At 49.2% G+C, this 23,169-nt stretch overlaps 1 protein-coding gene across 1 annotated transcript; it reads right to left on the bottom strand.

Annotated features, from left to right (window-relative positions):
- Positions 1-60: 60 nt before the first annotated feature.
- On the bottom strand, positions 61-22,960 carry notch3 (notch receptor 3). Its single transcript, XM_088357327.1, has 33 exons — positions 22,627-22,960; positions 21,956-22,028; positions 14,802-14,944; positions 14,404-14,739; positions 13,602-13,724; positions 13,297-13,530; positions 13,077-13,232; positions 12,818-13,003; positions 11,802-11,915; positions 10,800-10,913; positions 9,868-10,101; positions 9,652-9,762; positions 9,332-9,524; positions 9,125-9,270; positions 8,247-8,480; positions 8,027-8,179; positions 7,730-7,958; positions 7,455-7,656; positions 7,233-7,389; positions 6,967-7,151; positions 6,536-6,668; positions 6,210-6,467; positions 5,887-5,996; positions 5,276-5,805; positions 4,873-5,199; positions 4,660-4,799; positions 4,348-4,576; positions 4,106-4,196; positions 3,859-4,027; positions 3,428-3,732; positions 3,197-3,344; positions 3,028-3,125; positions 61-2,918 (listed from the first exon to the last, which is right to left on the bottom strand). Exons 1-33 carry the CDS (start codon positions 22,685-22,687, stop codon positions 1,494-1,496), a joined length of 7,347 nt encoding a protein of 2,448 aa, XP_088213453.1. The 5' UTR covers positions 22,688-22,960; the 3' UTR covers positions 61-1,493.
- Between the last annotated feature and the right edge of the window lie 209 nt (positions 22,961-23,169).

Genomic DNA, 23,169 nt, shown 5'->3' with positions numbered 1-23,169 from the left:
TAAAAGAGAAGCATAAATATTAAATCAAGAACTGCATGAATAAGAGCCCCACACTCCAAATTGTGCTAAATGAAGTACATTTTATTTTTGTCCTTTTTAGTACATAACAATCATTTTAGAAACATAAGACCTTTCCAACAAAACATCTACCCGGTAACAAACATATGTACACACAGAAAACGTCAAAAAGTTGAAATGTACAAACACTCAGTGCGACCTGGTAGGGAAAACTGGCAGGCAAGTTAAACAATATATATATTTATAAAACCCCGAAAATGATGAAACAAAAACAACAACAGTTACAAATTGAGTCGGAGTGGAACTTGGGAACAAAAGTGAACAGGATACAAAAATAAAGAACTAATAGTAGAAGTAGTAGTAGTAGTTTCTACGGGAGCGGTGCGGATGAATGACTATGAATTGTTCTTTTACTGATGCATAATTCATATCAAGGCTGACGGGAAATTGGCTTAATTGGATTAAGCAACCTCATCCATCCTTACAAGGTGTCAAAAGAAAAAAAGTGCAGCACTACACGGTAGCGTTGCTCCCTTACATTTCTTCCAACAGTCCTTTAGGATGCACGTCAACCTAAACCCAAACTATATTGAAATTTTCAGGAATGATGGAGAGAAAAAAATAGCAGCTGGTGAGCATAGCTTAGCATATCTGAGGTCAACTAAAAAAGGAATGCATGTATTAAACGCTGTTACAAAGATAAAAAAAAATCTTAAAAAAAGGCAGTGACAGGCTGATTTTCAAAACTAGTCAAAATTGTCCCTTAAAGAAAAACTAAAAAAATATTTTTTTCTTTTTCAAAGGCCATCATTAAAGAATGCTTTCATTTCCACTCCCGTCATATAAATATCCATCGTGTGGTTCATTTGGCCAGTCACCACTTGAAGTGCTTCGGACACGCTCATCTACATTCTTAATACTCAAAAAGAAAAAGCACAATCGAATCCAATGGGAAATGGAACTCTGGAGTCGCAACCCAACTTTTGAACGGGCCTGAATAAATACCAGGAGAGGTGATGAGCAGGCCTGAAGGATAAATTAAATTAGGAAAATAAGAAGTCAAATGAAAGGTTGTGGGACTTTTTTTTTTTTTGCATGAAACTAGGACAAAAAGGAGTGTGAAAATACCTACAAAAATACAAACAATAAATAAAAATAAATGAATTCCCTTCAGATTTTTAACTACTTTTAAACGTTTGTTAGTTTTTAGGAGAGGATCCCTCAGTCTTTTGAAATAAAAGACTTGGTTTTCTTCATATACTTTTTTTTTTTTTAATAATAAAGTCCATCTGTGACAGAATTACTTCATTAATTTGTCTGCTAGTTTTTCAGACAACACACGTTTTTCCCTTTACTGTGTCTCACAGGCCGTCCGCAAACATCGCACGTGGGCGGGCGGGCGGTCCTCGGCGTAAACAAGTCAATCCAAATCCAATAAAAAATCTTGGAAACAGGTTGACGCATGGACTGCATCTTTAAGCAAACACCTGCATCTTTTTGTTGGCTTCTGGGATATTTGAAATTTGGGTCTGGGCGGAGCCGGCGGCGGCAACGGCGACGGCAGGGCTGGGCGTGGAGTCTGACCAGTCGGACACGCACTGAGGGGAGGGGCTGGACCAGGGCTCGGGGGACTCGGGCGAAGGGGTCAGGTAGGGGTGCTCGGTGGGCAGGTGCAGGTAATGCTTGGGGGTGGCGTCGAGTGCTGACGTGTAGCTATGCTGCGAGGGCGGGGTGGGGTAATCTTCCGTGGAGCCCGGCTGGGGGACGGGAGCTTGGGCAGGCGGGGCGACGCCCGGCGGAGCCTGCGGAGGCGGCTGCTGGAAGAAAGGCGGCGGGGGTTGCGAGGTCTGCGGCGTAGGCGGCGTGGACGACGCCATGCGGGCCATACTCTGCTGGCCGCTTACCGAGTGGCTCATAATCTGCTGCTCGCTAATGGAGGGCAGTTTGACGGGGCTGACGCTTGGCGTGGAGGTGACGGGCGTGGGTTGCAACATGGCGCCGCGGTACATCTGCTGCTGGTGCAACAGCATGTTCTGCTGCAGCGGGGGCGGCGGCTGCATGCTCTGCTGCGGCGGTGGCATGCTCTGCACCAGGTTTACCACCTGCTGGCCGCACTGGCCGCGGGCGTGCCAATCGAAGGGCACGCTGACCGGGCTCACCAGGCCCATGTTGAGCCCCATCTGGCCCGACGGACTCAGCACGTAGCTGTGGCCCACGTCCGACGCCATGGACACGCGGCCCTGCATGGTCATGCCGCCGTTGCCCAGGTCGTTGAGCTGCGCCAGAGACACAGCAAAGGGGCCGCCGCCGTCCAGCATGCCGGCGTGCACCATGGGCGTGCTCGGGACAGACATGGACGAGTGGAAGAGCCCCGGCGACGGCATGGCCACGGGGGACGTGGGGTTGGTGATGTAGCCGGCATTGCTGGCACCCCCATGAGGCGAGTCCAGTGAGTCCACTGGCGAGAGGGTGACCGAGCTCTCCAGCAGGGCACTCTGCATGTCCAAGGACAGCTTCTTGTTGCGGGACTTCACCGAGTCCTTCAGACCGCCGGCGTGCTGACCTCCCAGGCCGGAGCCCTTAGCCCCCGGCCGGCGGTTCTTCTTGCCCTGCGGGGTGGTCTTCAGGCTGGGAAGGAACGCGCTGGGCGGGCACATGAGGGGTGACAGGGTGTGCCCGCTGGAGAGGTGAAGTCCGGGCCCGCCGTGGCCCTGGGGGCTCCTCACAGTGTTGTACTCATCCAGGAGCTGCACAATATCATGGTGCATGCGCTCCTGTGCAATGTCTCGGGGCAGCCTGTCCATGTGGTCTGTAATCTCGCGGTTGGCAAAGTGAGCCAGCAGAACTTTGACGGCCTCGCAGCTTCCCTCTCGAGCCGCAAGGAACAGAGGCGTCTCCTCCTGAACACAGACACACAGATGGTTAAGAATGCGTATCACTTTTAATGCCCACAAAAATGTTTCAATAGCTTTCCAAGGACCTTTAAAATTCATGAAATGGCGTTCGTACCTTAAGATCTTGCATGTCTTTGTTGGCACCATTCTTGAGCAAGGCAATAGTCGCATCCACGTTGTTAACAGCAGCTGCCCAGTGCAAGGCAGATTTACCTGAAGGAAAACAAACATCCATCAACATCTTCTACTCAACATGGGAGTACCAGAGTCTAATCGGTGCTGACCTAGTTCATCAACTGCATTGACATCTGCGTGGCAAGTGATGAGTTCCTCAACCATTCCCTCCACCGCCAGCCGAGCGGCCAGGATGAGCGCCGTGGAGCCGTCGTACATGCGCGAGTCAAGATCTGTGGCCCTGTTTCGGATCAGGATCTACGACAAGACAAAGCCAAGTTTATACCTTTTACACTTGAAAATCTGTTTTAACAAATGATTCCACTTGTTCTCATGTGTACCTGGAACACTCCTTGTGCATCCGCAGCCACGGCGGCATGCAGGGGCGAGCGTCCGGTATTATCCTGAGCGTTGGCGTCCGCTCCGGCATCCAGGAGTCTCTTGGCGGCATCGGCGCGGGCGTAACGGGCAGCCAGGTGGAGCGCCGTCTCGCCCGTGCGATCCGTTTGAGCGGCGAGCGACGCGCCCTGATAGATGAGGTCTGAGATGATGTTGGCCGAGCACTCCTCACTCTCCTCCTCCTCGGCAATCTCGGGTTCCAGCCCGCCTCCGCAGAACGACGCCAGCATAAGTGGAGTAAAACCATCTAGTAAAACAGAAGTTAGTTAATATACGTACTAATTAATCGGATAGCTAGCTAGCAAACTAGCTAGCTTATGTGGACGCAAATATATATATATTATTTAAAATTGGTTTTGTTCTCGCTACCAACCTGGACCTCTGACGTTAACATCCATGCAGTCGCTTTCAAACTCTCCTTGCGGAGGCGTGAGCGCCATAGTGGGCGGTACGCGGATGTCCGCCGCCGCCAGGTGATGTTGCGTCCACTGCCGGCTATCAACGGCGTCCTCTCCGTCTGACAGCATGCTTGGCTCCTCCATCTTGAAAAAAAAAATGGCAGAGACATTAGTGTCATAAATTAATTTGTATTTTTAAGTGTATGTGGTGATTAATTTGACCTTCAGTCGTTTGGGTTCTGGGCATTCAGCATCCATCCACTGGTCGCTGTGATCTCCAAGCAGAGACTCCTCAACCGTTTTGGGCATATGTCTGTTGATGATATTGAAAAATATGAAAAATAAAACAGGATAAAAAGAACCATCCAATCATCTAAAAGTAAATTCCACAAAAATAGCGGCTACTTGTAGCAGCGCAAATTGAGGACTAAACAAAGTACACACAAATATTCCTCCAGCCTTACTTCATTCCGAGAGCATCCTGGCCCACCGGCTCCCTGCGGTTCTTGTTGCTGCCGGGCTCCTTCTTGGGTAAGAAGCCCTCGGGGAACCACAGCGTGCTGTGCTCGCGCTTCCTCCGGGAAATCAACATGCCTAACACCACGATGATCAGCAAGAAAAGCGACGCTATGCTGACCAGCATCAGCTTGCCCCATTGAGGAATGGGATCCGTTTCATCCACAATCTTTTCACCTACACAAGCAAAAGCGAGGGAGTGATTACAGATATGTTCCTCTGTGGTTCCTGCTGTGCTTCTCGCGTTCGCTTGTACCTACCGCGGACTTCTTTGAGCGGGTACGGGAAGCGGAGCATTTCGACGGCCGACAAGGCTCCAAGGTAGTCGGCGGCGCTCTCGGGCGTTGGGAAGCAGTCGTTAGTACACAAGCGGTTGTCTATCTCCAGGTAAACGATGGAGCTGTTCAAACAAAACACTGATGTTAGTGATCCAAAGATACCACGAGTGGGCTTCCTTACACTAAATAACACACCCGATAATCTCCTGCTGAGGTTGCAGCTCCCGCTTAAGGCGTGCTTCCCGCCGGGTGTAGGGTCGGATCATCGCCTCGCCGTTGTGGTCCAGCCGGAAGCGTAGCGTGGTGTGAAGGATGGCGCTCAGCTTGAGCAGAAAGGCCGTGCTGGTGCGGAGAAGCTCCTCTGGAGGCAGCAGCACCACTAGAACCAAGGAGCCGTCCACGATATCTTCCGGGACCTTTTGAGCGCAATCCAGGCCGTCCCAGCCGCATTCCTCGGTGTTGCAGCCTTGGTCGCAAAGGCCGTCGCCGTAGTGGTCGATACAGTACGTCTCATAGATGGGGCTGAAGGAACCACAAAATTAGAATAACATTAATAAGAAGAGGACATGACACACGTTAAAACAAGACAAAAACTCACTTGCAAACTTTCTCCTTAGTTTTGCAGTCAAAGTTGTCGTACAAGCAGTCAGCGTTGTTACACGACTCGTCGCACTGGCTGTTATTGAAGACTCGCCAGCAGCGGGGGTCGGCGCAGCGGGCCCAAGGGTTGACCGCCAGCGAGCAGTCGCCGCCGTCCCAGCGGCAAGCCAGCGTGCTGCACTCTTTGTCGCACACGCCGTCGTTGGCTTTGCCGTGACAGTCGGTCAGCGGGCACGACAGGACCGGGACCTCGTTGAGCCGGCCGGTCTGCTCGCACCGTTTGCCCGTCCACCCGCTGGGACATTGGCAGTGGAAGAACGGGAAGGCGGTCTCCTCGGTGCAAAGGCCGCCGTTGCGGCAGGGTTGCGAGGAGCAGCCTTCGTTGCTGCGGTGGGCGCATTGCGGCCCGCCGTAGCCTGGCAGGCAGCTGCAGCGTGCCCCTCGCGTGGTGAGAGCGCAGCTTCCGCCGTTGTAGCAGGACAGCTCGCGGCAGGACATGCTTCGCTCGCAGTTGGGGCCTGTGTAACCCTGCAGACAATATCAAATTTGATCAAATACAAAAAATGATCCGGTTAATCCTTTATGCGACCGAAGTCAATATGAACTTACGAGCTGACACGTGCACGTGTAGCCAACAGGAGAACTGGACCCGGAGCACGCTCCTCCGTTTTGGCAAGGCTGAGATTCACAAGCACTGAATCGGTTTTGGCACCTTCGACCTAAAACAATGAGAAAAAACAAAAGATCAATCACAGAAGTTCACCAAAATTTCAATTCTGAATGAAACAAGCTGTTTGCAGACTTCTTAAAGAAAGACTAAAATAAAAACAGAAAAAAGACATTACAAGTTCACTTAATCCTCTTTTGTCTTGATAACAGGAATAATATTTCTATTTTTTATGTTCCTTAATTAGGACAAAGGTTTATCTAACCCGTGAAGCCGACTTTGCAGACACACTGGTAGTCGTTGGGCATCTGGATGCAGTCCAGGCTGTTGGAGGGACTGCAAGGGTTTGAGAGACACTCGTTGATGTCCCCCTCGCACCGCTCGCCGGTGAACCCGGGAGGACAGTTGCAGCGGTAGCCGCCCACTCGGTCCACGCAGGTGCCGTTGTTGAGGCACTTGTGGAGGGCGCCGCGAGACCTCACAGGTGGGGCGCAGTCGTCTTCGTTGATCTCGCAGAGGACGCCTTGAAGAGAGACCATTTTGAGTCAAGTCAGAATTGTGTCCTGTCTTTTCTTTGGTTGTCGGACATACCCAGAGTGCCAGGAGGACAGGAGCAGATGTAATGTCCGACCAGGTCGATGCACGTCCCTCCGTTTTGGCAAGGGTGAGATTGACACTCATTGATCTCCAGCTCGCAGTTCTGACCCGTGAAGCCCGGCATGCACTGGAAGGACACGTCGAGGACGATTTTTACATTATTACATTTTTACTATTCTTTTTTTAAATTTACTTTATTTATTATATTACTTTTTTTTTTTTTTTTAATTATAGAGGATTAATACAAAGTACATGGGTTTAAAAAGGGAGACTTTGGTGTTCAAGGGCCACATTTGATTCTTAACAAGATTAATTAATTAATTGTAAATGCCTACATACAATTTTAAAACATATATTGTTTTATTGGCCTATTTATTTACCAGTAAAATGGATAAATAAAATTAGTCAATTCATCAAGAACTCACATCACACTGGTATCCTCCAACATATCCCCTGCAGGTGGCGCCATTGCGACAGGGTTTGTCCTCGCAGTGGTCCACTTGGCTCTCGCAGTAGCTGCCCGTGTAGTCACCGGGACACTTGCAGTAGTGCGTGTTGCCCGTGTTGACGCAGTGGCCGCCATGGTGGCACAGCTCGTCCGTCTGGAGTCCTGATGACGAGAAACGAGGACGTGAGCGACCATGTTGCGCATCAAAAAAAGGCGGAAGAGTATAAAAAGTAAAAACTAGACCTCTTTGGCGAGCCGCCATCTCACAGGAGACTCGGGGGATGTCGCAGTAACGTCCGGACCAGCCGTGAGCGCACTCGCAGAGGAAGGCCGAGTCTTTTTGACGACAGCGTCCTCCATTCTGGCAGGGGGAGGAACGTCTGCACCAGTCAACTGGTGTCTATAGATAAAAAGCAACAATTAGCATGCTAGCACTCAAGAAGTTGATTGTCTTTTTAGGTGTACCTGACAGCGCGAGCCAGCGTAGCCTTTGGGGCAGGTGCAGCGGAAGGACTCCAGGGCGTCTTGGCAGACACCCCCGTTGAGGCACGGCTGCGAGTCGCACTCGTTGACCTCGTACTGGCAGTGCGAGCCGGTGAAGCCCGAGCGGCACGTACACGAGTAGCCGTTGATCTTATCCGTGCACGTCCCTCCGTTGAAGCACGAGCTGCCGACGTGGAAACAACTCACGTCAGTCACGTATTGAAGCTTGAGCCATTTGGAGAAATAACGGCACCCACCTTTCCGTGCAATCGGGTATGTTGGTTTCGCAGTGGATGCCGGTGAAGCCGGCCCTGCACGTGCACGTGTAGGAGTTGACGTAGTCGGTGCATGTGCCGCCGTTCTTGCAGGGCAAACTTTGACATTCGTTAATCTCCAGAGCGCAGCGAGGCCCGGTGAAGCCCGGCAGGCAGCTGCAGTGGAAGGAGTTGACGCTGTCCGTGCAGGAGCCTCCGCTTAGGCACGGATCTGCGGAAGGGAACCAGTGAGGGATTTGCGGAAAGGCGCCATACGTTGACATACGTGCGGCCACTCACTGGGGGAGCAGTCGTTGATGTCTGTGTCGCAGGTGGGCCCGGTGAAACCGGGCCTGCAGGAGCACACAAAAGACCCGAGTGTGTTGGAGCAGGTCCCGCGGTTCTTGCAAGGATTGGAGAGGCATTCGTTCACATCTCTGTTACAAAGTTGCCCTGTGGATGGCAAAAAATGTCAGGTCACGGTCTCGATGTGACCACCTTCATATGGTTCTGTGCCCACCTTGCCAACCGGGCTGGCAGTTGCACTGGTAGCCAAGGTAGTCTGCGGTGTGGGTGCAGACGGCCTGATTTGAGCAAGGGTTCGGGGAACATGGGGTGAGCACTTCGGCACACGTGGGGCCGCTGTAGGGAAGCTCGCACAGACAGGTGAAGCTGGCCACGCCGTCCACACACGTGCCTTTGTTCAGGCATGGACTGGACGCACACTCGTTGATGTTCACCTGGCAGAGGTTACCTACCGGGGGGCGGGGGGGACAAAAATGATTCATTATACATGAATCCAAGTGGACTAATTGACGCCCTTCTAAATTAGAATTGCCTATTTTCAACCAGGGCTCCCTCTAGTGGCACATAAACAGCTCAGTTGTATTTAACTTTTTAGTATTGAGCATTTCCAAGTACATGAAAAAAGCTCAATTTCATTTTTTTAGAACTATTTTATTTGATTATTATTTATTGAATGATTATTTAGTTTTTATTTATTATTTTCATATTTCTATCTCATTATTTTATTATTTATTATTTGATTTAGTATTTATTTTTACTTTCTACATGTAAGCACAGTGTTCAAACTGTGCATAATAAAACAAAGACTTCAATAACAGTAAATATACTTCCAAGGAATAAATCCTGTCTTGTTCTGGATGAACACCAAGGCCGACTACGCTACTGTATTTTATTGCTCGTCATGATGGTGTTATAGTTGGCAAACTACATATTTTTTAGCGGTCGAAAAAGAAACCGCAAAATAGGGTCAAGGAATCAATTAAATTCATAAATCAAAGCAGAGATGATAGAACTTGAATGTCAAATGTGGAAATCCTTTTTTTCCCCCCAATGTTTCTTGTCCAAGCAGTTTCAATCAATTTCACAACGTACCTCTAAAGCCCTGACGACATTTGCAGGTGAAGCCGTTAAGTTGATCGATGCAAGTGCCGGCGTTCTGGCAAGGGCTCGGCAAACAGTCATTCCGGTCCAGGTCGCAGTTTTTTCCCACCCAGCCTGGCTCGCAGTCACAGCGATAACTGCAAAGACACAAAGGAAGTCAATTTTCGCCCGGAATGCAAACTCGGAGAGCGTGCGTACCCGTTGATGTCGTCCCTGCAGGCGCCGTGGACGCACGGGCTGCTGCCGCATTCGTCCACCTGCGAGTAACAATATGGCGGCTTAAATCCATCCGGGCACTGGCAATGGAAGCCGTTCTCCTCGTCCACACACGTGCCTCCGTTGCGACAGGGGCTCGACGCACACTCGTCTATCTCCACGTTACACTTGGGACCTGACAAGATAGCGAGTGTCAAATGAAATTTAAATGCGTCTATCAGGGGATGTCCAAACTTTTTCCACTGAGGGAAAAAATGGACTCGTGTGATAATAAAACATTCAAATAAAAAATTTGACTTTACCGGTGAAGCCGGGCTTGCAAACGCAGTCGTAGCGGTTGATGCCATCTTTGCACATGCCGTAGTCACACGGGTTACTGGCACAATCGTCGAAATTGATCTCACAGTTGGTGCCTGTTGTGAGAGCAAACTTTTAATTCCTTTTCCCCGCCCTCACAATGAAACAAAACAACAACAAAATGTCCTCATTGTAAATAATACAAACAGATTGATCCGTACCCGACGTCCCATGTTGGCACTGGCAGATGTATTTGTTGACCAGGTCGACGCACTTCCCTCCGTTCTGGCAAGGGTTGCTGTGGCACTCATTGAGCTGGTTCTCGCAGCGGTACCCCGTGTAGCCGGCGTCGCAGTTGCACGTGTAGCTGGCGATGCCGTCCACGCAGGTGCCGTGGTGGCACGGGTCGGGCTGGCAGTTGTTGATGTTGCTTTCACATAGCGTACCTTCGTATCCTAATGAGAGAACAGAGTACTGTTGACCTAGCTCGAAAACAGAATCCCAAAAAAAATTGATCTACCCGGTTTCCATGGCAACAGGTTGTCTGTGCATTAGACAAGTGTTGGTTTGTTTGCTAAGTGCTACAGAGTTGGGCAAAGCAGCAAAGAAAAAAAGTTCTACCAAACCCCCCCGACCAGGCCCGCTTTTGTTCTCTGCGGCGGAAGGAACAATGGCGGGCCGCAGCACGTCAAACAGAGCCACTTCACCATGCAGGGGGGGGGTGCTTTGAGGGAGGGGGGGGTCGCAAATACAGGGAATACCAAGCAGCTGGCATTTGAAACAATGAAGCAAAGGCCCTCATAAACGCTTAACATCAAACCGCTTAAAACGATGCCGTGCTTCCCAACCTGTTGAGCAGAGGCATTTTTTTCATCCTCATAAAACTGTCGATGCATGTGAAGGAATGAGGGACGGGGCACACCATAAGGTGTTGTGGAGGGGGGGGGGGGATGAACAGATGAACAAATGAACAGATGTCGGGGTGACGACCAAGGTTCTTTTCCATGCAACTACTGGTGACCTGGTGATCTTGAGGAGGGGGGGGGGGTTCTGGGGGATTAGCGAGCTGAAGTCAGTTTGTAGAGATATAGCTGACCCCCGCCCCAAAAACAACAAAACAAATGCAAGTGTTTTAGGCACCCGACAAACTTACCTTCAGCACAGCGGCACTCGAAGCCGTTGGGTCGGTCGTAGCACTTGGCGCCGTTCTGGCAGGGCGTGCTGGCACACTCGTCGATGTCAATCTGGCACATGGTGCCGGTGAAGCCTGGGACAGTCAAACATAGAGGCGACAGGTCAGAGAGCAACTCCGGGGCGGTTTTGTCCCTCCTTAGTGGCCCCGGGGGCAAAGGTCTCCGGCGTGGTCAGAGACGTCTGGCTCAGACTGGTTAAGAGCTGCGTCATCTGGACGCTGATGGAGATCCCATGACCTTGATGGCATTTCAAGGTCACGGAAAAGACCTCATACGAGGTGCGCCTATCAACTTGGCAACGATGAGAAAGACGGATTTTGCTAGTAGCGCTCTGCTGCTTTGAAAGCTTGAGAAACTACGCAGCCTTGAAATCGGTGGGCAACGTGCCCAGATTGGGGGGCTGCATTGGTAGCACGCTGCTCTGTTGATTAACAATGTGAGGATGGGCTGTGTGTTGCTGCTGATGGGGGGTGTGAGCAGAGGAGACAGTGGGATTGTTTTCTCTTTTGCGCCCCCTCCCTCTCCTTTTCTACATCAACCCCACAGGCTCAATAGCGAGATGGGGAGGCGGAGGAGGAGGGGGGGAGACGTCTGTCCCAGATGTAAATTGCGGACCTGGAAAAGAATCTCATTAGCGGGACTGCTGTTCAGACCACCCCTCCCCTTCACCATCATCACCAACCAAGGCAAGTTGAGGGAGACTGCTGTCCCTTTTATATTCCAAAGGGGAGGGGCTTGGGGGTCACAATAGTGTCTTTGTTTAGGCACTTTTTTTTTTTAATAAGTGGAGGCTGGACTGTCTCAGATTGCCATTCAAATCATGTGCACACAAATGAGGATATTTCTAATATAAAATATTTCTCTGTGTATTTTGGGTGAGAAGCAAACTGTTGCATTTGTGGGAATGTGACAGCAATAAAATTATTTTCTCCAACATCGTGTGTATCTGAAACTCATCTTACCAGGTTGGCAGGTGCACGTGAAGCCATTGACCATGTCCCGACAGATGCCATCGTTCACACATGGGTTGCTCTCGCAGTCGTCGACGTCGGTCTCACAGTAAGTCCCCGTGTAACCTACAAGACATGTTTGCACGTGAGTACAAAAAAACATCTCATTCCTGGGAAATCACAATAATCCCATCATTGGTGAGCTATTTTTAGAACAGGCCCGCAGGCTACTTGAGTGGTCCTCAGGGCCTACTCACAGGCCCACGTCCATTACCTTGTGTGTGTGTGTGTATGGTCCCCACTCTCAACAATTCTATGAGAACCCTTTTTCATGCTCTCCTGGGGACTTTACTGAACCGCAGGATTCACTGACCTCGAGTCCTAAGATGTTACATCGCATCGCAACACCCCAAGGTCGGCGTCCCATTCACCGGATGTATGTTATACATTCGCTGTTAGCAAACCAACTAAGCCCCCCCACCCCACCCCCGCATTGAAGTGAAGCCGAGTGTGGAAGCCGCCCGGCTTGAGCTTTGCCGGGCAGCCTGACGATGAGGAGGGTGAGGAGGAAGAGCCTGTCTCTGGAAAGCGGAAAAAAAAAAATGGGAGGGGGGGGGTCGAAGAGGGGGGCTCTGGGAAAAGGCCTCCTTTCCCCTCTCTGTGTGTACGAGGGTGCAAAGTGGAGCACAGAGGGGCCCTATTGTTCGGCTCCATTCCCACCACTCTACAACTCATTACTATTCACAGCACAGCGCTCCCCCTAACTGCTCGCCCTCTCTCACATCCAGTCCTATAGAGCCCACTCCCAGCTCTAATTTGTATAGTTCCCAAAACCCCGGGATGCATGTAGCACCGTGCGTGAGAGTTTCACTCTGGTTTTTGTCACCCAGAGTCCAAACCATCACTTTGTCCGCACTAATACCCTCTCTGTCTGGTTGTACAGTGCGCCGAGAGCCCCCTTTGCCCTCCATTACGTAATAGCCCACTCTGGCGGTCGGCATGGCAACGGTGGAGATAATACCCCGTACCTGGCATGCAGATGCAGGTGAATTCTCCGATGCGGTCCAGGCAAGTGGCGTCGTTCTGGCAAGGCATTGACACGCATTCGTTGATGTCGATCTCGCAACGCGGGCCGGCGTAGCCGCGGCCGCATTGACATTGGAACGAGCCCTCGGTGTTGACGCACTTGCCAAAGTGCTCGCAGGGGTTTGCACCTGTGAGACAAAATGGAGGTTGGAGAAGAGAGGACGTGACAGTCCAGTCGCAACAAACAAGTCGCAAACATACCGATGGAGCATTCGTCCATGTCCTGGTTACAAGCCCCTCCCACAAAGCCAGCAGGGCAGGTGCAAATGGCGCGGCCGTTGAGGGGGTTGGTGTCGCACACGGCTCCCTCGTTGCAGGGGTTGCTCACACACGCGTCCTCCAAGTGGCACAGCAAACCTAAACCGGGCCCAACGATAAAATAACGCCGCCCAAAATGTGGCCCGATGATGCGTTCACTTACCCGTCTTTCCGACCGGGCACTCGCAGAAGAAGGAGGCGACTCGGTCGTGGCAGGTGGCCCCGTTGAAGCAAACGGCGATGGCGCAGTCGTCGATGTTCTCGCTGCAGTCGTCGCCCGTCCAGCCGTTGACGCAGACGCAGGTGTGGCCCCCGATGGTGTTGAAGCACGTGCCCCCATTGTGGCAGGCGTTGGGCTGCATCAGACACTCGTTGACGTCCTCGGCGCAGTACTGGCCTGGCGTGGTGAGGCGTGATTAGCTCACATGGCTCATATTTAAAATTTTCGAGAAAGACCATGCGCTGTACCTGTCCATTCAGGTGGGCACTGGCAATTATATGTGTTGACTCCATCCACGCAAATCCCGCCATTCATACACTTGTGACCCGGGCAGTCGTCCACATTATTCTCACAGTTGTGGCCCTGGAAGCCTGGAACGGATGGAGGGAAAGGTTACGACAAACAAACACATTAAGTCGCCCCCCCTGTTCCGCAACAATCAATTTAACTCATAACCTCTAGTCACGTTTCCCACGCTGCAGGGGCGCGAGGTAGTTAAAAGCTTGAGTGGGTGACTGTTTACATCCACTCGTGACGGTTCCCACACGACGCCGACGAGAGCCTCGACGGCCGCCTCGGAGGCCCGCGCTCCCCGCGGTGTTTGCTTGTTTTATAATCTTTCAGTTTCAATGACTTCCTTTCTGGCAGGAGACATTTCCTGTCGGCTCCCCAGTGGCAAGCCAGAAAGGGTCCATAAAGTAAATTCTTTCTGTTGTGGACATAGTGGAGCAGGAACGCGGGCGTGCGATCCTCCTCCGCCGACTTCTCAACACCGCCACCCCGTTTCTCATCAGTCTATAAATAGCAGGCGGGAAGCTGATCTGCGACGTATGAGTAAATCCCAGCAGCGACGTTCACAACTTCGTCATCGGCCATGGGAAAAACTTCAGACTTGGGAAAACAGCGGGCCTACGCTCCGATAGTGATGGTTTGCATGTGTGCACCCCCCCCTCCCCCTTGTGGGACGGCCCCAGTGGGCTTGCCGCAATTTGGCTTAAATTCATGTGGGATAGCGATTAGCATTAGCTACATATTGGATAGCATACATACCTGGCAGGCAGGCGCATTCATAGGAATGGTCGCTGGTCTGGCGACATGTGCCGCCGTTGAGGCACTGCGAGGGGGCGCAGGGCTGGGTGGACACCTCGCAAGTGCGCCCGCTGTACCCAGGCGGGCACTGGCAGCGGAACGACCCGTGGGTGTTGATGCAAAGGCCGGCGTTGAGGCAAGCGCCCGGCTTGCGGCATTCGTCCACGTCGCTGCGGCAGTTCTTCCCTTGGAAGCCAGGTGGGCAGGAGCAGTTGTAGTGATTATTCCAGTTGGCACAACGGGCGCCATTGGCACAAGGACTCGTGGCGCAGGCGTCAATGAGCGAGCAGTCTTGGCCTGGAATTTGCAGAAACGGTCAGATGGTGCTGAAGCTTCGTGCTAATTGTTGACGGGCATACCTCTGAAGCCCCTCTGGCACACGCAGCTGTACTGCGGGACACCGTTGACCACTTGGCTCTTGCAAGCGGCCCCGTTAAGACACGGCGATCGGTGGCAGGGATCCTGGTGCTGACAAAGGGGACCGATGAATCCTGGACGGCATCTGGACAAATATGAGCGTTAAGTCTTTGAGAGCCAAAACAGGTAACGAGCTAAAAAGCCAAAGAAGCAAATCTTCAGATGCAACCGATTCCCATTTTGGTCATTAATGCAGCGCATCTGGCCGTGCAGACCCCGTGACAACTCCTTCTTGACTCATAATGTGGTGCGAGGCTGGCGTCTACGCCCTGGAATTATTTCATATTAAGCGCCGGTTGCTTCAAAAGTGCAATGTGGTTTTGTGGAATGAGTGATGCACTCGCAAACGGAGCCAGGCCATAGCCTGACGGACGGGCTTTACCAAACGCGCAATTTGTGTCCTCTCCAGCTGGCGAGAGCCATTTTTTCAGTGTCAGCTAACATTCCTCCTTCGTTACGGCTTTTTCCGCAGGTCGGCTCTAAAGAATATACGAACACGCCCAGCGATGGCTGACAGGAAGCCAAAACGATTCCACCCCGTGCCGACGTCAGAAAACTGGAGTCTACGCTCAGCATGCTGAGCAAAGAGGAAAAGACAGCTGTGATATTTGGAGAAGTTCTATTTGCTTCCAAGACACACTATCCAGTCTCGCCTTTTGTTTAAACATATCAACATCGGATTAGGAGTATCTGATTGCTCTCTACGGGCCGATGAGAGTTCAGACAAGGTTTGTGCTAACGGAGGAGGTTAGTTTGAGTTAGAAACCCGACACCCAGAGTGGAGCCTCGGGTACGAGCCCCCCCTCTCTCTTCAAACAGGCTGTTTGATGCTGATGACAGAGCAGTGACGGCCAGGATTTGGTTCGCCCCGAGGCTCTGTCTTTTTTTTTTTTACTGCCGAAGAACCCCCAGGCTTAATCAACAATGGATTCCCCTCTGTTCTTCTTTGTACAAGCATTCTATTATTGCACGCTGATCTACAAAACAAACTTTTTGTTTTGCAGTTGTTGTTGGGAGTAGGCCAGCCTTTTTACTATGTTTGTTACTATGTTTGACTTGCTTTGGAGAGTTACAATGACAAAATGATAAAGGGAAGCCACAGGGCTTCAGCACAAAGGACTGCACTGGCATATCCAAGAGAAAGAGACATGAAGAAAAAAAAGAAGTGCAGTCGAATAGAACTATTAAATAGTTAAACAACTAGAAACACAACATTTACTAGGGATGGGTGAGTAGCCTGCTAATAGAATTAAGAATCGGGTCAATACCAGCCTTATTTTAAGGTATCGGGTACTTTTGGATGCGGCCGATACCAGCAGCTGATACTTATGGCAAACCTTTGTCATTGGGTTAAATTAAAATGTATTTAAAAAAATAATAATAAAATAAATAACGTAAAAAATGTAACAGCATCGGTCTGAAAAACTGATTTTGAACATCCCAACAATTTACAGTTGAATGTAAGCACAGTCTCTAAGAATAGAAGTTGGCTCAGCTACTACCCCCCACTCGAACTAAAACGCCAGCTTGGCACCCCCCCCTCCCCACACTGCTGAGAGGTCAAATGTCAGAGGTCCCCCGTCTGATTGTGATGATAATGTCACTCAGGCTGCAGGGCGAGGGGCGGGGCTACGCCGCAGGAGAGAATGTCTTTGGAGGCTGCAACTGGTGGACGGAGAGGGGGTGAATTTGGGAGGGGGGGGGTTAGAGACGGTCTGGTCCAGAGGGAATGCCATGTCATATTTCCTGTAATCCCTTGTCCGCTGCTCTAAAAACACAGCGCTCGCTCCGAAACGCAGGATGGCCGTCGCCCTGGCAACGGGGCAGACCAAAGAGCAAGCCTGACACTCAACCAATCACCCCGCCCGCCCCTTGGTACCCAGGGCTATTTGTCATGGCTTGGCTGGGTTTATTTAGAGGCAAATTAACTATGTCTGGAATCTCGCGGGTCAGGACAAAAACAAAAAATGAAACGTGGCACATAGAGGATCATTCGGCGAAGGCCCGAGACCAAAGTTGAGATTTGACTCAAGTGGCAAGGCCAACGGTTGTCAAAAGTTTTTTTTTTTTTTTGGTGATTTGGGTCAGCTATTTTCTCAATTTTCATTCAGTCAAAACACATTCTTTTGTCTAGACTCGCCTCATGGCCTGCGTTCTTTCTCCCATAACCCAAACTCAACTGATACCAGCGTACAGCTCGATCCCGCTGGCCGAAAACAAGTCCTTTATCGGACTCGGATTCCGCAGCTTCTGGGAACGCCAAGGGGAAGCACGCGAAGGGCAGGTGCCGGCTGCTGTTACGCACCAACCTTCCTCCCCTTGGGTGCCGACTTCTGACCTCTGAGGAAGAAGACGCCAGATGATGACGAGCAAGAAGTTCTTTCAAGCCGTTTTGCATGGATGTGTCTAATCCCTCCTGCGTCAAACCATGAGATATTTTACCAGCTGCGTTTCTCGGGCACCACGCATCTGTCCACATCTGTCATTGCGTCTAGTCGTCTCCGAGTCAAAATAACAACTGCTTTTTTTTCCCGGGGACGCACACACACACACAAAAACCACTTCACATGACTGAAGAGACACATCAACCTAAAGAAAACATGCATTAACGATTCCTTTTAGCCTTTTAGCTTCACACAAAGCTTCACCACTGCAACACGGCATGCAAAGCAAACAACCGCATGCCTGAACACAAAGAGAAGAAACTTACAACCGGCGTGGTAGCCACAAACGATGACATCCAAACAGGAAATTGCAAAAAGGGGGGAAGAAGAAGAAAGCATTTTAACGAGTGGAAGTGAGAGCTTTCATTTCAGATATGGACTTTTGATTTATGGGATCTGGTGGAACCCAATGCCGGTTTTCCTGCTCTGTGGTTCATTGAAGCAAAAGGGTAACCTGAGCTCATCTCCTCCCAAACAATAGCAGATCCTCCGCCGCGGGGTCAAAGGGCGACTCACCTGTGAACAAAGACCCTGTCAACTGTGACACGGTTTCATACCCCAACAAAGCAACTTGTATCAAAGAGGCTCGCTATCTTTGAGCTCAGAGCATCTTTCTATTTTTCGATTTGGTCCAAAAGTGAAACCCAACGACATTTATTCTCCCATAGTAATGCCAACTTGAGTCTTACCCACATCCCCCTTTCTTTCTGAGGAGTCCTTGGCTCTCCCTTTCTCAGCAAACAACCACATTGGTGGGGTGGGTGGGGGTTGTTTTTGTGGCCCCCCCAAATAAAAGCACTAAAGTAGTCAGAAGTCCTTTGTATGATCAGGTTGGAAGGAGGAGGGAGCCAAGGGGGAGGGAAGAGAGGGGGGTTAGTGACCCAAGCAGCTAGTCTTTCAGGTCTGGGCTTCCATGGACCAACAGGCCGAGGCCGTCGCCTGGCAACAGTATCCCATGGAGAGAGGGAGCTCGAACGGGGAGAAAAGGGGGTGCTGGGAACGAGGGTTTCGTGAGGTTCGGACAGTTTGAGTGCTTCGGAGGAACGACCTTTGCATGTGCAGGAAGCTGGCGACACACGACCGCTCGCTTCTTGTAATTGAGTTCCTTCTGAAGCCAATCCACTCCATCGCTAGGAACTTTGTTCCAGCAAATTATGCTCACGGTCAAACAATCGGATTGAGGTTTTCGAAATGCGGCGCAATCAATTCCTACAATATTCAAGTTCAAGCAAAGCGTGGATAATTTTTTTTGCGAGACAGCTCCTTGACATTTTTCAAATAGCAGCAATAACCACATGACACGCACCCCGAGGCCGAGGTCTTTCCAAACATTCGGCATCACACACACAACCACAGCGCTACCCACAACCACCAAAGCTAAACCAGATTTGTGCAAAAACTTTGAAATTCCAAAATCAAAACTTGATTTCAACATGAAAGAAGAGACGCTGTCCAGAACTCCTCAAAACTATCACCACAACTGTAACAGACAAAGATCATTTGAACTTCTCGAGGCCTGCTTAATAATCAAAGCTCTCCCAAAACATATCTCATAATTGATTATGTTACTTTATCCTGAAATGAAGTCAACCTGATGCTTGACTAAAGCTGCTGCGATTAGACAGGATGTGTGGATCAAAAAGGTCAGAAGGCAGAACTTCCTGTGACAGGGCCTGGGAACCAGAGCTCCCAGTTTACAATTATATACAAATACCATCCTCCCTATATTAGTTTCAAACCGAATGGTCAGATATAAGCCATGAGCTTCCTTTTAACTAAAGCTTTTCTGCAATCCATTGTGGCACCACTCACAGCTAATTGCAAAGTCAAACATTCCAACCATCAGGACCTCAATGAGACTGTATTGTCGGGAGCATTCCTGAATAGGCTTCCAGGAGGGGGGGGGGATGGATGGACAATAACCTGGAACTTCCACAACGACAGGAGGGAACCTCAGACAGCAGCATTCCTTTTCTAAATCCGCCGTGAAGATGGCCGAAGAAAACATCCACTGTGGACGGGGACATTAGGCATGACGGGGACGTTTGCGGATGATCAAAAATACAAGCCTCCTTTTATCATGTCTCGAGGGCCTGGGAGTAGTTGAAGGGTCACGACAAAACACGCACAATTTATTCGCTAACTCGGCAACTGAGGCCAAAGGCAACACATTTATTAAAAAAAAAAAAAAAAAAAAGAAAAGAGACACTGACAGCCACTGCTTCCACATGCGGGCCGCGCCAGGGGCAACTAATGTTTTCGTTTCTGTCTCATTTTTCTTTTTAAACACATTTAAGGGATTTATGTCAAAAAATAATAAAGTATATAATTAAATTTGTCTTGATGCTGACTCTTCATCCAAGGACAAGCGCCATTTTTTTTTTCACTATGAAGCCGTTAAGCTCAACTCTGCCTAGCAACAAATCACACCCGCCATTTTTTTTTTCTTCATACAATGGAATCCAAGCTGTCCCACAGAGGTTAATGTCAACATGTGGCAAGTGAAGTCGCTCTGTGAGAGAATCAACATGTGCTAGCGAGTTAGCAGGCTAGTCGGCGAACTTGTCTCCCAGTGTGCGACTCAATGGTAGCACCTGGCCCTACGCTGCCCCTTTGTTGAGCTCTGACTTCACTGGATTACCATCACAACATCCACCAGCTGTCCTCTACGCTGCCCCCCCTCCGCCATTTTCCAAGCCAGACCCCCCTCGCGACTTGCTCAGCGCCCCCCCCATTAAAATCCAGCTGGATCTTCTCTGATCAACACTTTCACAATCTAATTATCTCTCTTGTGCTCATACCGCCGCCCTATCAAGTCGATCGTGTTATTAAAAATATTTTGTTGCAGTATCTTTTCAGCTCCGGCTGTGATTTAATTTACCGCTAACATAACCGTCTAAAATATGCTAATCAGCGCATCATCGAAGCCCCTGTGGGACCTCCCACAAAAAATTCAAAAATCTTTGTTCCTTTGAAATGATCACTTTTCAGTGGACCTTTAAAACGCCATGTTTGTTGTTGAACAACCATTATTATTACATCATCAAAGAGAGCAAGCTATTTCAACACTTAATATAAAATAACAGGTTGTTGTTTCTATTATTTATTTTACATTTCACAATCTTTGTCCCACAGCTATTAAAAATGGGAACAATTTGTGATTCTGTGTAATCAATCAGGCAGTCCATTGTCAAGTTCAATCACAGTTTTTGTTTTGCTACTAAAAGTCTAACGTGCCATTCACTTTGCCGTTAAAGCTAAGTAAGGATTGGCCTCCAATCTTGCATTCTTTAGTGACTCACCTGTTGAGGAAGTCGAAACACTCAGTCATAAACTTTTTTTGATGTGCCGCCTCTAATCTGACACGGCGTGACATCATGGCCGCATAGGATATTCGATACGCGACTATCTGGGGCAAGAACAAAAGGCAGCTGCCATTTACTGTATATCAGTCAAATATTCAAGCCAATTGAGAAGGCCATAAAACAAAATATCTCAACTTTTTCATGAAGACCTTCTTGAATCTACAAACACGGGTTAGCATAAATTTCATTTTGTCAGTAAACATTCAAATGAAAACTAGTTTCTGTGGCTTTTTTCTTTCCTGCGCCCACTTTGTGCACTCTGTATCGGGTATCTGCAGGAAGAAAGGATCTTTTCTACTCTTGTATATCTTTGTTCTTTTCTCCTGGTTGGGGGCGGGTGGGGGTTAATGAGAGGGGGGGTAGTTACCTCAGAATCTAACTCGTCCGACAAGCTCAGCTTCTCTGTTCTGCTCCAGTTTGATATTTGTTGTCCGCCGTTTGCGGGAGACGCATTCTTTCTATTTAAATGGCACTGCAGTGGGTCCAGATGCTCCTCCTTCATAAAAAATGCTTTGGAGTCTTATTATTCATCTTCAGTGTTTTCATGGCTTCATGAAATTACACATTGACTGACTTAATGGCACTCTGGCCACATCCCAACTGCAAATGATTGATAAAACGTGGGCGGCGGTTGCTTCTAACGGAGGCCACTTACACGTTTGTGAGTCGAGTTATGTCCGCCTCACATTGATAACTGAGATTTACGTATAGAGTGGAAGAAAAGAGGATTATTCTTATCTTATCTACCCTTATCTGACCTTATTCTACTAAACTGAGGGCCTTTTTGGAAAGCAGGTGGCGGAGACGGGTTGTTTCTTCTCAGTGTAACACTCGAGCATGTTCCTCCTCGAAAAAGCTACAAGGAGGGCTTAAAAGGGGACAAGTGACCCTCGGGCAAGACACTGGAGGCGATTTCACTTGACTATTGTCACGGCTTTTCCCACACAAACCTTCTTCTCCACCCCTCCACCCAAAGGAATTTTAAAACAAAAGCCTTATCAGTGTCAAAAGACGGTAAAAGCAAGCAAGGCACTTCAATTAAATGAAGCTTTTAAGGGGAATCAAATAAAATAGTTTTGGTGGAGACATTTAACAGGTGCAGAGGAGACGTGTGGAGGCTTGCTGACGCTCGTAGGTTGGATAAACCCATTAGTAACATTCATTGTAAGGCAATTAAAAGTAGGAATGTTTATCTTTTGTGGCTTTTCTGAAAAAAATGACACCTCTAGTTGAAAGAGTGTTAAGTGAATTTAAAGACACATTCAGAGTTTAATGAGTTGCACTTACATGCATCGGGAGGGTGACTCTATGCATGTCCCTCCATTTTCACATGGCCTGGATTTATCAGAGCATCGAAAACCTGTGGGAGATGTGAGAAATGATTTAAATGGAACTCATGCAGCAAATAATGAGACTGCAACATGAAGACAAACTGATGTGACCCCCTACCCCCACCCACTCCTCTTATCTGAGCCCAGCCATGCAACTAGCGGCTTTTGTCCAATTCTAAAGTGTTTGTGATGTACTTTGTTGAGCTTCAATAAACTTATGCAATTTAAATTCATGCAAACACGCTCACGTGTAAAGTTTTTGGGTACTAAAATGTGCAAAGAGTTCAATTCATTTAGCCGTAATATTTTAATTTTACTTCTGCAAGACTCCTTTGGTGCAACTATTTTTTGAAAAATATTGCTGAATTGACACAATAGCTGGCGTTTTCTCCATGCACGTGCATAATTACGTTATTAGCATGAACAACAGGTTCATTAGCATACCTATGGTCGGACTTCAACACAATGCATTGACATGCACGATATCGTAAACAGAATATTTTTGAAACCGTAATAAATTCACTGGCACACTTAATTAGATGCATGCAACGCTCCACTTTAAAACCAGGTGACCATATCGAGACATGTCCAGGCAAAGAACCACAATGCAATTAAAGCGTTAATTACCTTCACAAAGTTGCATAAACAATAAAAAAGACAAAATAATCCACGGTATATTCCCTTCCATGTCGGTGGGAAAAAGTTTCCGGCACTTTGTGGCGCCCTTTCAATACAAATACATCCTTGGGGAATCAAATTGGCGTGAGAAAGAAGGCTCCGGAGTGTGCTGGCCACGATGCCCTCTTTGTCATAAAGTTGACCGGGAAAGGAGTCGCGTTAAGTTCCGCATAAAAGAAAAAGTCCTCCGCAGCTCAGCCACCGCGGATCCTCCTTGACTGAGATTCCTTGGAAAACTTTGGCTGCACGGCAAGAGGCTGCGGCAGCACACCAGTCAACACACTCCGCCTTTCCCTCTCTCTCTCCGTCCCTCCCTCTCTCTCTCTCTCTCTCTCCCCCCTTCTCGCACCCCACCGACACACGCACGCTGGAAGACCTTTAAGATGCTTTATTGGTCCCATCGTCAATGAAAGCAAGCGTTGGTTGAAAAAAAACACACACATTTAAAAGAGCTAATTAAAATGTGCATATCTATCTATCGATCTATCTATC

This window comes from Syngnathus floridae, chromosome 17 (assembly GCF_059516105.1).
Source record: "Syngnathus floridae isolate MCC-2025c chromosome 17, RoL_Sflo_1.0, whole genome shotgun sequence".
Classification (NCBI taxonomy): domain Eukaryota; kingdom Metazoa; phylum Chordata; class Actinopteri; order Syngnathiformes; family Syngnathidae; genus Syngnathus; species Syngnathus floridae.
This window is presented reverse-complemented; position numbering and strand designations above follow the sequence as displayed.

What these genes read in the sequence shown, in the direction of transcription:
- notch3 (XM_088357327.1), bottom strand. Translation starts at nt 22,687, where the DNA reads ATGGAAGGGAATATACCGTGGATTATTTTGTCTTTTTTATTGTTTATG. An exon ending in CAGGATGCTCTCGGAATGAA is followed by an intron (nt 4,197 to 4,347) that starts GTAAGGCTGGAG and finishes TATCATCAACAG; the next exon opens with ACATATGCCCAAAACGGTTG. An exon ending in ATGCACAAGGAGTGTTCCAG is followed by an intron (nt 3,345 to 3,427) that starts GTACACATGAGA and finishes GTCTTGTCGTAG; the next exon opens with ATCCTGATCCGAAACAGGGC.